This window comes from Melanotaenia boesemani, chromosome 7 (assembly GCF_017639745.1).
Source record: "Melanotaenia boesemani isolate fMelBoe1 chromosome 7, fMelBoe1.pri, whole genome shotgun sequence".
In the NCBI taxonomy this organism is placed as follows: domain Eukaryota; kingdom Metazoa; phylum Chordata; class Actinopteri; order Atheriniformes; family Melanotaeniidae; genus Melanotaenia; species Melanotaenia boesemani.
In genome coordinates, this window is record NC_055688.1 from 16,921,974 (window position 1) to 16,937,776 (window position 15,803).

At 37.2% G+C, this 15,803-nt stretch overlaps 1 protein-coding gene across 2 annotated transcripts in view; it reads left to right on the top strand.

Annotated features, from left to right (window-relative positions):
- Positions 1–15,803, top strand: part of slit3 (slit homolog 3 (Drosophila)) — a 267,486-nt gene that overhangs the window by 214,245 nt on the left and 37,438 nt on the right. For both annotated transcript variants that reach the window (XM_041989715.1, XM_041989716.1), the window contains 7 exons: positions 489–632; positions 3,039–3,182; positions 5,529–5,692; positions 8,808–8,940; positions 11,470–11,538; positions 11,659–11,730; positions 14,640–14,711. In XM_041989715.1, the coding sequence (XP_041845649.1) occupies positions 489–632; positions 3,039–3,182; positions 5,529–5,692; positions 8,808–8,940; positions 11,470–11,538; positions 11,659–11,730; positions 14,640–14,711 (798 nt within the window). The remainder of the gene's footprint in view (positions 1–488; positions 633–3,038; positions 3,183–5,528; positions 5,693–8,807; positions 8,941–11,469; positions 11,539–11,658; positions 11,731–14,639; positions 14,712–15,803) is intronic.

Sequence of the window (15,803 nt, forward strand, 5' to 3'; positions counted from 1 at the left end):
TCTTCCATAAAGCTGATAAGAAGAAATACAAAACTAGCTGTGAATGGGGACTGCAATAGTTGTGATGGCTATCATCTGAAGTTATTGTGTCTTTGGCCAAGTGCTCTTGTTTTCTTTTCATTTCTCTCATTGTGTGCAAAAGGAAGAGAGATCACAATCATTTTCAGTCATTTGTGACCACTTGTCTCATTTACTTTTATGTTTGTATGTTTGCTGCATGCTTGGTGAGTTGTAGTAATGGCTGGATCTGTTATCAGAACATCTTGTGTAGAAGACCAGGATATTAAGATGAAAGAAAGAGGAGATTAATTGCTGCAATTAAATAGAGAATGGTATGCATGTGTGTGTTTGGATGCGTGGTTATCTTGTTCCTGTGGTTGTTTACTTGAATGCCTTTTTAGGTAATTCTGCATGTACTGAAACTAAAGTAATATGATAAGAAAAAATCCTTTAATAAGAAAACGATGGTATTTTTGTCCTTTGTGTAGCAACCTGAGCAACAACAAGCTGAGGGATATTCGTGAAGGTGTATTTGATGGAGCAGGTGGAGTTTTGGAGCTGCTGCTAACGGGGAACAAGCTAACTGGACTGCAGGGACGCATGTTCAGAGGCCTCGGTGGTCTGAAAACTCTGTGAGTCTATTATATAGGACTGTGTGTGTGTGGACTTGAATTACTCATGTTGTGGAGAGCCCAGTAAATTCCAACCTGGGAACTTGTTTAGAAATTTGAAATGAAAGATCTACAAAATTTTAGTCTTTGGGATTGCTGCACTCCACCAGAGTTATATGGCTATTCTATCCAAATAAAAGGTCTGCAAAGTTACATAGCCTAAAACTCACAAAATAGGTTTTTATTTTTTTCTGCTTAAACCACTAACTTCACACATTAGCATTTAATATATTTACGATTGTCTCTTGAATAATTAGCACACCTTATGCAAAGTAGGACCATTTATACCAAACCAGCTGACCAGTTAGACCAGAATTGTAATTTCAGGATAGACATCCTGAGGAAGCGAGAACTAATATAAATAAAATGATGAATATAGATAAAATGCATATAGACAATGTAATGTTTAGATAATGTGTGTGAGTCAGTGTGTGGTTTATAGTTATATGATCTGTCATGTGATTCGTTAACAGAATTAATATTAAAAGAAAAGCTATCAACATACTAGACCTGTCATTTACATCAATCATATAAATAATATATACTTGCTTTTGACTTAAACCTTTTTTAAATTTTTTCTCTCCAGACTAAAATGAGTGAACAAGGATTTTTTGTGCAGGCATAATGACAGCATATTGTGGTTCCTTTAATTTGGGAACCCATCATAAAGAGGTTTGTGTTGAATCAGGGGTTGCAGGATAATGTATGAAATGAGGAGCTAATGTTGCTTGTGTATGCTCCGTAATGACTAGCTAATACTATCATGTATATATATGCTGGCTAATGACTCCCTAATGGTATCATGGCGGCCTCTGTATTATGTTAAAAGGCTCTCGGCTCCAGTAATAGCCTCGCTAACTTGGTTAACGTGTCCCAGAGATTGCAAATGCTAACTAACTTACTTACTGTCCCACATGACTGCATGTCAAAAGCTAATGTCATATTACAGACTGTCATGGATGTCCAGTTGGCACTGATTTATTTACTCCTGCTCTGTTTTATTTTTCCAACATGAAATGTTCCTTTTTATCTTTTTATACATCTTTTCATCTCCCCTAAATATAATTTTGAACACAAAACATAATGAGACTTTATATTAAGATGTTACCTCTTTTGACAGACTTAGCATTTTAACTAAAAGTTTTAAGCAGGCTGTTACATACTCCATGAGAAGCAACAAGTTTTTTTGTTTTGTTTGGGGACATTTTGCGGCTTGTTCTCAGTGCATCATCTGAGCAGAACTTTCTTCCTGTGGGGCTCCAAGAAGTATTGTGTGATTGGTTGGACATTTGAGGTGGATGTAGTTACCGCGGGAAAACATGAAGCGGAAAGTTGTCAGTTCCGCATTTCCGATGATGCGAGGTTGAACAATTTTAAGTAACAGCTGATCGAGGTGGTGAGAAAGTACAATAATGAATACAACATTATTGTACTTTGCGCAGCCCCGCCCTGTCAGAGACCAAGCCTCACTTTTTCCTTGTTCTTGCTGCCTTGAGAACAAGAACAAACTTCTCACTTCTCATGGAGTGTGTAACAAGCCTTAGTGGTAGTGACTTATAAAACCCACTGCATAACTATATAAAATAAACACACTACTGAATATGTGTGGGAGTTTCTTAATTAGTTTACTTTAAAAACCTGAGCATGTTTTGTTTGAAACAATGTCAAATGCCATATAAATGGTTCTTAGGTGCTTGTTTTAAATTTGGGTGAATTTGGTCTAAAAGCTAGAGTTTGATAGATTGAGTTTACCCAAAGGCACTGACTCAGTGTTCACAGTTAGCTGAGATTTCACACTGGAGTGGTTTCAGGAAGACAGCATATTTACAGTTAGAGTTGTTACTTCTAAGTCATGCCAAATCAAATGGAAAAACACCATCAGCTTTTTATTTGCATGGCACACTACCACTCTTAATTATAATTGATTTTGGCATTACAATTCCTACATTGTGCCAAATTATTCAAATTAATTTTCAATTTTGTATTTACCTGTCCCCTTCACAATGTCCCAAAAATATCAGTATAGAGTCTCCATAGTTTCATAATTATACAACAACATTGAATTCACATCTAGTCCTCATAGAGAAATTGGCCAAAAATTGGGTTGCATTTTCGTGGGGATCATTTTTTGGCACAACACTGGTTTCTTAATTAGCAGAAGTTTTATCTTAGCTGTCTTCTTTTCTTTTTGCATCTGTTCCCTTCATCATTAGATTTGTCAATTTTTAGCCAAATATAATAAGAACTAACCAGCCAACAAAAGCAGTAGGCGGAGAAACCAGGAGAGCATTCTTTACATGATGGCGTTCCCGTCCCAGCATTCCACACAGTGTCATGTACCTTCACATTCTCTGTATGTGTTTCCAGGATGCTGAGGAGCAACCAGATCAGCTGCATTGATAACAGCACATTCACAGGTCTGAGCTCTGTGCGTCTGCTTTCGCTGTATGACAACAGGATCTCCAGCATTGCCCCAGGAGCCTTCTCCACACTGCACTCCCTGTCCACCATGTAAGTCCCATTTTGTCTTAATCTATTTCCTCTTTCTGTTGCTTAATTCCTAAATCCCTTTGAAGTTTCATCCCATCACTTGTAGCATCTCCCAGCATATGTTGCAGATGCACCTCACCTTCTTATGCTTATCTTCTTTATTTATGTCTTCTCCCCATGGAAGAAGTTATTTGTTGTGCAGTACGCACACACAAACACACTTGCTCACAGGGTAATATTTGTGCACCTGTTACTATCTGGACACTATTCTCCTCACAGATGCTCTCCATCATTATTGACTTGATTGGTCTGAATCCCAGGATATTTGTTATCACAAAAATTGCAAGCTTGATTTATCTTTTTTTTTTTTTTTAATCCCTATTAAAGATGCTCCGACAAGGAAATCAATTATTGGATGACATATCTACTTATCTGAGGGGTGTTAGTGGGTGTAAGAGGAGGGGGTGGCAAGCTTTCATTACTATGAGGATGCTGGTTGGTGTTCAGTCTCTACACAGAAATACAGAACCGAAGTTACAACAAGTTTTAACCTGCCACATCACATTATCAAGTGAAAGGGTGGATGAAGTACATGTGTGAATGTCTGTGTGTGTTTCTTTGTTTCTTCAATCCCCTGACCACCCAGATCTGATGCATGTAAATAATAGATTTTTATCATGTCAATAAAACATTACAGTCTGATTCATAAGCACTTTTTCCCAGAAGACAGAAATGCCAAGCCGAGGCATTCTCCTGACATCCTGTCTTCTCCCTCTTTATTTTCCTCCAGGCTTCTCTTCCTTGTTCTGCCTTTTGTTCCTTCTGTCTGACCTGCTGTGTATCTGTCATCTTTGATTTAAGCTTCTACTTGAGTCTTTTGGGAGGAAAGATAGGACACAAGAAAAGGGAAAACAGGGATGTAGAGATTCAGGATAGATGGAAGCACTGTTGCAGAAACTTACATTTGCTCACCGGGCCTGTTGATGATCATCCCCACAAAGAAGAAATGATCATTCAGCTCTCTCATTCCTGGTATTTATCACCACTCGCACTTTTGTCAGCATTGGCTTTATAATAACACTTGATTTGATATTTAAACACCTGCTGAGAGACGTGAAAGAAAGATAAATAGTTCTGGGTTTCAGCCCTCTGTTTGTTCCCCTATCTTTCCTCTGTTTGCCTGACTTTTTCTACTATCTCTTTCTATTCTTAGTGCTTGTTTCCCTGTAGAGTTTGCCCATTTAATTAAAAGATTAACACTTTGAAAAGGAAGGAAGGGATTTAGCTTGTGAGGTCAATTCATTACAGGGAAATGAGTACATAACTCATCCCTATCTGTAGCAGTACACTGTTAATATTGCTGTACATAAAGTAGTATTTAGTTTTATTGGTGCAGCAGTGGACACAACTAAAGCCTATGTGCTTCTCACACATTTCTAGATATAACATCAAAGCAGCACATCATCATTAAAAATAAGCATTTGGCTTTATACAGTGATATACTGATTGTGAAAGAGCTTAAATTTGTTCCCTTTTATACTTTTATACTTACATTCTCTTGTCAGCGGTAGGCTGTAAAAAGGGACAGAATTTATTTTTCTTATTCAACTCACTGTTGTTCTGCCTACTACTGTAACAGCCTCCCTAAATCTCTTTTTCTTAGCAGTTCACTGTTGATATTTTAAAATAAATTACTCAGCCGTGTTGAATTCAAAACACTGCAGTAAAGTGAAAAGAAAAGGTCAGTGGCCATAACAACTCAGAGTTTACCCATCAGATTTTACAAAGTCACCAGAGATTTCATAAAAGATGTGTGTGTTTCTTTTTTCATTGTAAACCGTCTGTTTAAGCCAAGTTAGACAGAAATATTAGTTGCCTTATTAATAATCCATTAATGTGCCACAAGATGTAAGAAGCCCAGAGCAGCTTTAACATGAGTTACATCTCCTGTCAAGCCTGGGCTGCTGCTGTTGATGCGGCTTCCACCCTTTTCATTTTAAATCTGACTCAACATAAATATTACATGAGCTGTGTCTTAAAAAAGCAAGAAAAGGCAATGAGATGTGGTCAAAAATGAATAAAATGTGCAGATAACCGTTTCTTTCCCTCCTTTTCTCAGTTTCTCAGTCTGACTTTTTTCCTTTTTATTCATCATTGTACTTTACTAAATGGATGAAAATAAATGATAACCTTTTTTCTATTAATTTACTCTTTGTTTTCCATCACAATGTATTTCAATATTAAAAGAAAATGTGATTTTGTTTGAAAATACAAACATTAGCATTGTTATAGTGATTGAATTTTAAGATTATAGTGAATAATGTCACTGTTTTGCCTCATGTCCTTTTTAATGTCCCTTTTCCATAGCAACCTTCTATCCAACCCATATGTGTGTGATTGTCACTTGGCCTGGTTGGGTCAGTGGCTGAAGAAGACCAGGGTGGTGAGTGGAAACCCTCGCTGTCAGAAACCAGCTTTCCTGAAGGAGATCCCCATCCAGGATGTGTCTACCCCAGACTTTACATGCGATGGTGCGCCTCCTTTTTTCTTAAATCTGCCTTTAAATAAGCCCATCTTTGTTATTGTACTCTTTATGTCCGCTGTAAATATTATTGGAAATAACATGTGCTCATCAAAGCTTATTTAAAGAGCATTAACTTGATAATTCTTGGCATTAATCTTAGACTACTAAGCTACAGCAGCCAGCATTAACAATCACACCGGAGTGTCAGGAAAAACAAAAAAGGTCATAGTTTAAACCTGAAAACAAATGACATGTGCCATTCAGCAGCCATGTGTCCTGTGCAGATAAGAGCATGAGTCAAGTGAGCGAAAGGTAATTTAAATGTGTCCTTGCATCATGTTTACTCATTCCAGTGACCGCATGCATTCTACATTTTCCCAGAAAGACATTTAAGAAGAAATTTCCTCCAGGAAAACTGTTGAATGTGGTAATAATCCTCAACTTAACTTTTAATTAAGTCCTCAGTTAGACATCAAGATTGGTCTTGGGGGAGGAAAAGTAACACTTCACATTACTGTAATGAAACTTTCCTGGAAATTCCTCCTACCATGAAAGGTCAGCAGAGATTACTCTTTATTTTTTCATAACTGCACTGCTACAGTCAGTGCACTTATACTCAAAAAGATTCAATTTAAAGAAAATTAAATGTTTTCAGGAACTTTATTGACATCACAACCTAACAACATAACATCCTGGTTGTTTTACTTAAACTGATTTGTAAGGATAACATTGATCAGTGATCCCTGGCAAGCAGCAGCTGTAGATTGCATCATGATGTGGTCTCAACAGTGACGTTGCTTTTACCACAGCGATATCTAGTAGACTGTAGCAACTTAACTTGGCAGCCAACTTTGACGCCAGAAACAAAGTGTGGTCCCCCTTCCTGACTGTTAAATGTAAACCCCCCTCACCTCCCCTTTCTATCCTGCATTAAAAACCCTTTTTGCTCTCTTTTTCTGCCTCATTCTGGTCTCTCTCTTTTTTAATTCATTACACTTTTCTAATTTCCTGTAGCTGTGCTGCAGCCATTTACTGAAAATGAGTTTGGAAAGTAGTTAGCTGGGTTGGTTCAATTAAGGAAACACTAAGATGGTATCAGACCTTGATATTCATTCCTGCATCTTGCACACACACACTTTTACAAAAAAAATCTACTTTCAGCTTCACTCAGCAGCACAGATATTAAATACAACCAGACAAAATCACACTCAAGCCTGTAAGTCAAAGCCTTTACACTCCTTTCAGGGAGCATCCATTTCTCATTTATTCTAATAAATTCTAAAGGGATGAATGTCATCCTATTATACACTTTAGAGAAAATCATGTATTCAAAATGTAGGTTAGCCGGTTTTTTTTCACCTTTAAGGAGACACTGAGTTTAAATTGTGGAATCAAAGATTTAGCTGATCAGCAACATCAAATCGATTGTTCTTTGGCTCAAGGCCTGTCGGCTGTCAAAGGTTTGAAGGAGTCCTGCTGACATTCAAACAAACAAACTGTCCGGTGTAACTTCTTGGTGATGATTAAATGTCCTTACTTTAAAGGCATTATTTTCAAACTGGTTATCCAAAGAACATAGGCAAAGGGAAACACACATACACACACTTATGGACTCATGTCCAGTCTATTTATAGTTGAGTAAAATAGCTGTTAAGGTGTCTGGAGGCAGCCGGGGGAAAGGTAAAGTTAATTGAATTTGTGAGAGGATATTTAGCGCACATTTAGATGTTAGTTCAATTAGCCAACTGTAGACTGAGTTAGCCCCCTGGCTACACCTCCCTGTGGACTCACAAGCCACACACATCAGATTAGACACACACATTTACACATGCAGACATGACTCTACTCACAAGCACATAAGCACCCATTTACTCAACATGTAGACATTAGCTCAATTATAAAACGACAAAGTGAATGACAATTTGACTATAGGAAGAGAAGGAGCTGTTAAAAACTCAAACTTAGTATGGCTTTCACTGTTGCACATGCTAACACTGAATTAACACAAGACACATTGGAGTCAGTTACTAAAACACAACCAAGGCTTCAAATATTTAAGTATAAACATTAAATTTTCCTTTTCCCCCTCCTCTCACAGTTACACATGTATACACACACACAGAAAATGTCAAATTACAGTTGTGTTATGATTGGCTCAGTGTCCACTCTTCATTATCCTTCATTATGGTTTTAACTCAGCTTGTTTTACATTTGGGACCACAGTTCAAGTACTTACATACTGCGTGGCTAAATTAAAGCTACGTGCATATGTGTGTGTTTGTGTTAATGAAGGAAATGGAAGGCCTTTTAAGCCAAGAACAACAAGAACATTCAGCTCTTGACTCTGATCTTTCTTATTTGTGTTTTGCAAAGTGTTGCAGTGACTCCAACTCTCAGATGTTTTGTTCCCTCCCCCCCACAATATGTTTGTGTGCATGTGTGGGGTATGTTGCTTTATATTCTGACCTCTCATACTTGTTTTCAGTTTGACTTCACCATTTTTCTAACAGATGATAAAGCACTACCTGTTAGGAAAGTTGCAGGTTAAGTAATCTGATTAAGGAGATATGTGGATATGAATCTGTATACAAGACAGTAAAGTTTTTCTCACTGGAAGCTTAATGTTTCTATTTATGTTGACATGTTAGTGAGCTCCTGTTTGGTATGACCTAACAATGCAGGTCATGGAAACTGACTACAGATGTGTCCAATTTAACTTTGTGGCTGTAATTACGGCTTTTTAAAGTTGTTGCTGGCTCTCCTGAGAACTTTTTCTCATATTTATTTGGTCAGGGAGTTTAAAATGACTTTAACCTGTTTTTGGTTCCTGAGCCAGAAGTTGTAACACATCAGTGCTGCTGGTTTTAACAGCCTCTTGTCATTTGGTATAAATTATAAAGCAATTTTTTAAAGTGCTGAGTCCAGACTTTTATGAAAAATACCCCATTAATATTTAGGGCTTTATCTCTTTGTCTTTTTCTTTCCTCAACTTGTGTCAAAATTTTCTTTTGATCTGTGTATTTTCTCCATCCTCTCCTCCCCGATCCCTCTCTCATTTTAACCCTCTTTATATTTCCTTCTCTTTGTCTTTTTACATTCTCACTCTTCTCCTCTCTCCCCAGGTGCTGAGGACAATGGTTGTCTCCCTGCATCTGGTTGCCCAGACGTCTGCACTTGCTCAGATGGTGTGGTGCGATGCAGCAACAGAGGGCTAAACTCTCTACCCAAAGGCATTCCCAAGGACACGACAGAGCTGTGAGTCGGGCATACATGCTATAAAACACACGCAGGCGTGCATGCACTAAAACACACAAACAAAATACATGAGGGTGTATATTCAGGATAGGCAGCTGAAAAGTGATCTGCACATCTACACAAAGAAAAATTTGCATTTCTATCACTGCTTGCTCTCGATAACATGGGAATTCACATGCACACATGCACATAAACACAGACAACAACGCTTTGCTGCAGTGCAATGCTTTTTTTTGTTATTTTCATAAAAATGTGAAGAAATTTCTGCGTAGAATCTGTGTTGTTTTAGTGTTATTGAAATAGTCTCTTTGAATAGACACTAACAAAGATACAAATTATTTTTATAACATAAAATTGTAAATAACATCTTTAATTATATATTTGCTTAATGATTTTCCTGTATAATCCGACTGCTACATTCTTTAAATTGTTTTGCTTTTGTCATTAAATTGAAGCTCTCAGGAGTTCTTGCAATAAAGAACTAGACCAATAAAGGAAATGTCTATAATTATACTAACTGTTAGAATCAATGGAGCATAAAACAAGGGTTAAACATTGTTAATCAAGATTAGTAAATTTAGAATGTACTGGAAACTTAATCTTTTACAGTAAACGTGAATTATTGCACTTGCATGCAAAGGTGCAAAAACAACCACATGCACAAGCCTCTCAAACACACAGATGGCTCTCTAGCTGTGAAATAAGTCTGCTCTGCGGGGTCAATAGCAGTGATTAGATATTGATTGGTATGAAGAAGACACTCCATCATACTGTCCACATGACCTACTTATGACCTGAAAGTGAGAGAGGAGAGACCACTGTATCATAAAAATGTGCTTATTTTTGTGTAATGTCCCACAAAATCTCATACAGACCAGTAGATATTCATGCATGTATATATAAGATATTTTAATCCTTTATCTTTTTTAAACAAATCATTTTACATTTTGGAGAAAATAAACTGTGGGTTTGCAAAAAATGTCTGCTGATATTGTTGTAAAATATTTTATTGTGCGGCCACAAGACATTAAGGTACAAGAATGAGGTCTTATTGTGCTCCTATTGTTTTCTGCACAAGCAATAAATAGAACTACACTGCTGGGCAGCAACCGCAGGATCTCCCTGACTGTGGTGATGTCATGCAACCACTCAGGTGCCAAAACAGATCAGGATCATGACATCAGGTTGAAAAGCCGAGGAGGCGTGCAGTACAGCAGAAGCAGTGGTACAGTCTCTGAGAGCAGAAAAATAGAAGGTGAACATAGAAGGCAGAGATTAATATGAGAGAGTCGGAACCAAAGTAGGCCAAGCATCTGGACTTATTTTAAAAACATAAACAACACAAAGACTGAATGCAGTGTTTTTAACATAAAACGTTCATATTAAAAATATGTATAATCTGAGCAGATGGAATTCGGTGGCAAATATGCACTGAAAACCAGATGCATTGTGCTCAGATTCTGTTCCAAAACATACATTTATGACACTCAACATAAATCAAACTTTAAGTAGCCTGTACATATGTCATGCTTCATATTTTTATATCAGAGATAATGTAGAAATGATTGTGTTTAAAAATGTTTAATGGTAATATGCACATACTCTTTCATGCACACATACGTTGTAGCAGGATGTAATGAGCCATTCACAAGGTGAAAGATCCAGTTCTTTTTGCTGAGTTGAGCCAAGTTATCTGGATCACTGAAAAGAGCTGGAAATCCCATCACTACAAGAGGGAATGGTATAATTGAATCATCATTATCTCAGTATTGTATTGAAACATGATGACTGTGGTCACAACGTCGGTTTTACTGTGTTCTGACCGAACATAGAACTACAGTCACACATAAGGCATAGATTAATTTTATTTTATTGTTTCATTTGTGGAATAAATTATACTGATATCCTGCTGAATTACAGTATGTTCAGTTACATCATCAGTTAAATATATAATAATATTGTTTGTTTTGTCATCACACCAGTGTCAGTTAACCTGCTTTTGGGTCAAATGAGCACTGGTATCACTCTTGTGTCTTTACTGTACCACTCCCTGAAAAGCACATTTCTGGGGCAAACCAGAAAGTAAAAAATAACAGTAGCATTAAAGAAGAAGAAAAAAAACATCCTAATGTTCCAGATTCTTGTGGTGACTGCCCCTTAATCCCATCTTCAGTATTTTGGGATAAATCGTTGAGCCCTAATTTGCTTCCAGTGGTCAGCCAATAAATTAATGACATACAATTTTTAAATGTAGCTTTTTTTATTATGTTTTTCCCCTGGAGCACCACACACAAAACATACAGCTAAGAAAAACATATTTTTTTTAAACTTCCAGAAAAAACTACTATCCCCTAATGTGCCTTTTCTTCATCTCCTCTGTCTTCCACATCTTTTGTATCAGAGGTTCTCAAACTGTGTTTATTTATATTTTTATTTATTCAGCCCTAACAACCTATATCTGTACATGTTCAAAAATAATATTTTCATTTTCAACAACAGACTGAATTAAGTATGCATGTTTCCTTGCAGATACCTGGAGGGTAATATGCTGACATCTGTGCCGAAGGCCCTGGCAACCCTGAAGCAGCTGTCACTTGTGTATGTACCTCTCACATAACCTTCAACAGAGGACACAAATGTCCTCCAAATGGTTGCAAGCACTATGTTTGTTCTGTGTGTCAGTCTTTGGCAATTTACTGTATGTTTATATTTGCACAGGGACCTGAGTAACAACAGCATCAGCACATTGTCCCCATACACCTTCAGCAACATGACTCAACTCGCCACACTGTAAGTCATAACACAAGCACATGGTGGTGTTTCCACATATGTTGTAACATTTGAGAGTTTGGAAGGAAACCTGAATGCAAACAGTCACAGGAGGCAGCAGATGAGGAAATTGGAAGCCTTTAGCTAACTACAAGGACAAACAGAAGATGCTACAGAGTAGGGAATCCTACAGTCTAAAAATAAATGTACATCAATCCAACAGAAAGACAATCACAGCAAAGATCATGTAATGAACAAAGGAAACAAAGAGGAATTAATGTGGAGGGTACCAATAGCAAATGCAAGGTGGGTGTGTAAAAATCAGAAATTTAGACCAAGTGAGTAACAAAGACAGCAAATAAAGCTAACTAGAAATATGGCAGTAAGACCAAAATAAAAAGACAAGAGCTATGCAAAAAAAAAAAAAAGGTGTGCGAGAATGAAGACTGATCTAAATAATGAAGGAGAAGAATGAAACCCGATTTGAAAAGTAAGCAGACTAGAAGACCAAAGTACTTAATGTGGACATTCAAAGAACAAGATTAACATTAAAACACAGAAACGTCAACAACTCCAAAAAAGACAAGGGGCCTACTGCACAAAACCGGGATATGGGATTGAACCAGGATATCTTGGTAGTCCTGGCTCAACTCATCCATGAACTGGTTGCACAAAAGCTGGATAGTGGAAACTGTGATATGTTGTAACATCAGTCACCATAGAGATTTATTCTGTGGAGCCAGCCTGCTTCAGACCAGACTAAATCCCAGGATCTATTTAATCTAATCCCTTATTACAGTCAGCAGTCACCACAAATTGAAACCAATTTTTATTCCACTGCCCACTACACATTGTTATCACATTCAACCAGACCCACTGTCATTATTTAAACACTTGTGATCATTAATTGTAGTCATTTTAGTTAAATGATTTTAGATGTTTTTGCAATCATTAAATAATTTGCACATTCCCTCAGATGATAAAATACACATCCTATATAAATACAAATGCACATCAAAGAGTAACATTATGAACGGATGCAGATGCCTCCCTACAGGCATGCATACATATATATATATATATATATATATATATATATATATATATATATATATATATATATATAGTATACAGAATACACATCATAATAGGCCAGCTCAATTTAAAATGGCATTAATTCCTCTGTCATTGCAGGTCATATGTAACATAAACTGAAAGCATATTAACTGAGATAATTTAAGACATATTGGTCTCTGACCAGCCATCCCCCTCATGGGCACCTGAGGGGGATCTTATGTTGATGTGGGTGCAGTCCAGTGCACCAGTCAATTTTACCTGCAATTTCAACAGATTCATAATCAGAGGTCAATTACATTTTCAGAGATTTTAATATAGTGGATTGTAATTGTGGAGGTTTAGAGCAGAGTAGTGAGTGTGTAGTAGTGCACTACTTACACATTCCGGCGATCTGCAGTACTTTGCCACACCATCTCTCTTTGTTTTATAACCGTGGCGATGTTTCTTCATATGCTTACTGCTATGACAGAGAAATATATCGCTGTCATTTCCATGGTAGATCAGTGATTTTGTGATAGATTACGAGGGTATATTTGGGGAAGACATGACCACGCACTGATCCAGGATTACTTTCACCTGGCTGGATGGATCCGTGTCTGCTCATCCTGGATTGCTTTTTGTGCAACCAGTTAAGCCTGGAGGCTCTTGTTTTGGAGTCGATGAACCCAGCTTAGTCATTTTATCCTGAATGTCTGAATCTTACTTTTGTGAAAGACCTCAGGTTTAACATCAGAAGGAAACAAAGAACAGCAAACAAAGAACAAAACAAAACACACAGAGCATAACAAATTCTCACCATTGAATGATGTCATGCATGAGTTGTGTTTATTTAAAGAAAAATCTGTATGTACAACTTTATTTTGCTTCTTTCGAACTTTCTTTCTGGAGTCTCTCCTTCCATTTTTGCCCTCCATTTACCCCAAATATGGCATCACCTTCCTTAATGCAAAGTGCTCTGCTCCTCCCTCCATTTCCCCTCTTTTCTTTTCCATTCATTTCTTTGTTTTTTTTTTAGTTTATATTTCTCTCTTTTTTGCCTTTTACCTTACATTGCATACTACACAGTAATGGATTACTGGATTTTGCATGTCAGGACAAAGTGACTATGCACTTTTTGTTTTTTCCAGTAACACCTGTTTCATATTTCATGCAGTTATACTGGTTTGCGCTTGCCTGCTGCAGGATGCACCACATATTTCCGGCAGCACAGAGACAGCATCACTGGAACTTTAGTTTTTTCCGTTAAATATTTTGCTTAAATCCACTTTGCTGAGAATTGAAGCTACAGGTAGAGATGTGTGTTTGATTTTCCACATCAGATTTTTTCCAGTACTTCCTACTTGCCTGTGAAGCTCATTTTAGGAAATTTTCACACCACTTGAATCTGAACAGATGAAAGATTTCTTAGGCCTCTTGACAATGAGCAAATATGATTAGGTGTTACTTCATTGAGCATCATGGTCCAGGTTCTCTTTTATAAAATTCTTGTAGATTCATGGAGTGATCACCTTCATTATCAGGCTCCCTGATTAAAAATGTTAGCTTAATTGGTAATAGCATACTTTAGTGGTTAATGTTATTATTTATCAAAGATCATAATGCTGTCTTTAAATCTGTCTCTGCCTGTCACTCCTTGGTAAACTCAGTTTAATTATAAGTATTGTAAATCACTGTTGTGGGTATGTATTTATTTATTTATTTATGTATTGTTTAAAATGTTCTTATTAATGTTCCCATATGTAACCTACAGAATCTACAGATCTGTAAACCAAATCTGCTTCGTCAGCCTTTCTGTCTCCCTTTGTGTATTTTTCAATGTGTTATTAAGGTTGTTTGTGTCCTTTTTCTTTCAGCATCCTGAGTTATAACCAGATTCGCTGCATCCCAGTTCATGCCTTTGATGGGCTGAAGTCACTTCGCCTGCTGTGAGTAGTACGCTCCATCCTTAAGTGCTGCGGTAGATTCAATATTCAACACTCCTCTTTGCAGGCTATATTACTGAACTAGATCAAAGTTTAAGCACTTCCCTGATTTCAAGCTAAGTGGTGTGTTAAAATGCAGTCACACTCACCCATCTCTCATTTCTTAAATCCTCTCTATCTTTATGCTCTGGCATTTCCATCTTGCTGTGTGCCTCTGTCCATCCATCCTCTCCTGCTTTTCTTTTTCTCCACCCAATGTTGCGTTTGATTAATTGACTTTCAGCCTCTGTCTCTCTTTGTCATCCATTCAGTTGTCCACCCTCTGTCTCAGAAACCCACATGCATTCGCACACAGTGTGCAAGTGAATGCTGCTGTCCGACCACCCCCTCACACGCAAGGAGCCTCATACACATAGACCTGGTCATGCATTAAACATCTACTTGGTACACAAAACTAAGGCTGGTTATTTTTAAAGTCTGTGCAAAGCAAGAAAAATATGCTTGAACTAAATATGTCACACTACAAAAAATGTGATACTAAGTACAAGCTCAATATGAATGCTAATATGAAATTAAACTTAGGTTTCATTATGCTAAAAAAATAAGCTTGTTACTTATCTCTGAACCTGCTGACTTACAGCTTCCCATTAGCTCAAATGAAACCAACAAAACCCTAAACTGGACATGAAATTAACAATTTACACTAAATATAAAATATTTTTATTGCAACACAGCCGTGGACAAATCATTCTGAAATAAACAACAAAAGGCAACTCACAGGCAACATGTAGCACAGCCTGTTCAGTACCACATTCCTGCACGATGACAGCTGGAAAGTATCAGTATTGTTTGTATTTCTGATAAAAGTTTGTATAACCACTCCATCCAAAATGATCCCTGCAGATGTGGGTGCCTGTGGTGACAAAATCTACCCACTGTGTGTAGCTTCAAAACTAAAGTTCTATGACCACATTTGTAGCCTCAAACATAGTATGAGCTCTTCAGCTTATCTAAACTGAAATGTTAATCCATTTATTTTTCATTCAGCATTTAAAAAAGAATCAGAGCTGCTCAGAAAATTCAGGCCTTCAGGGA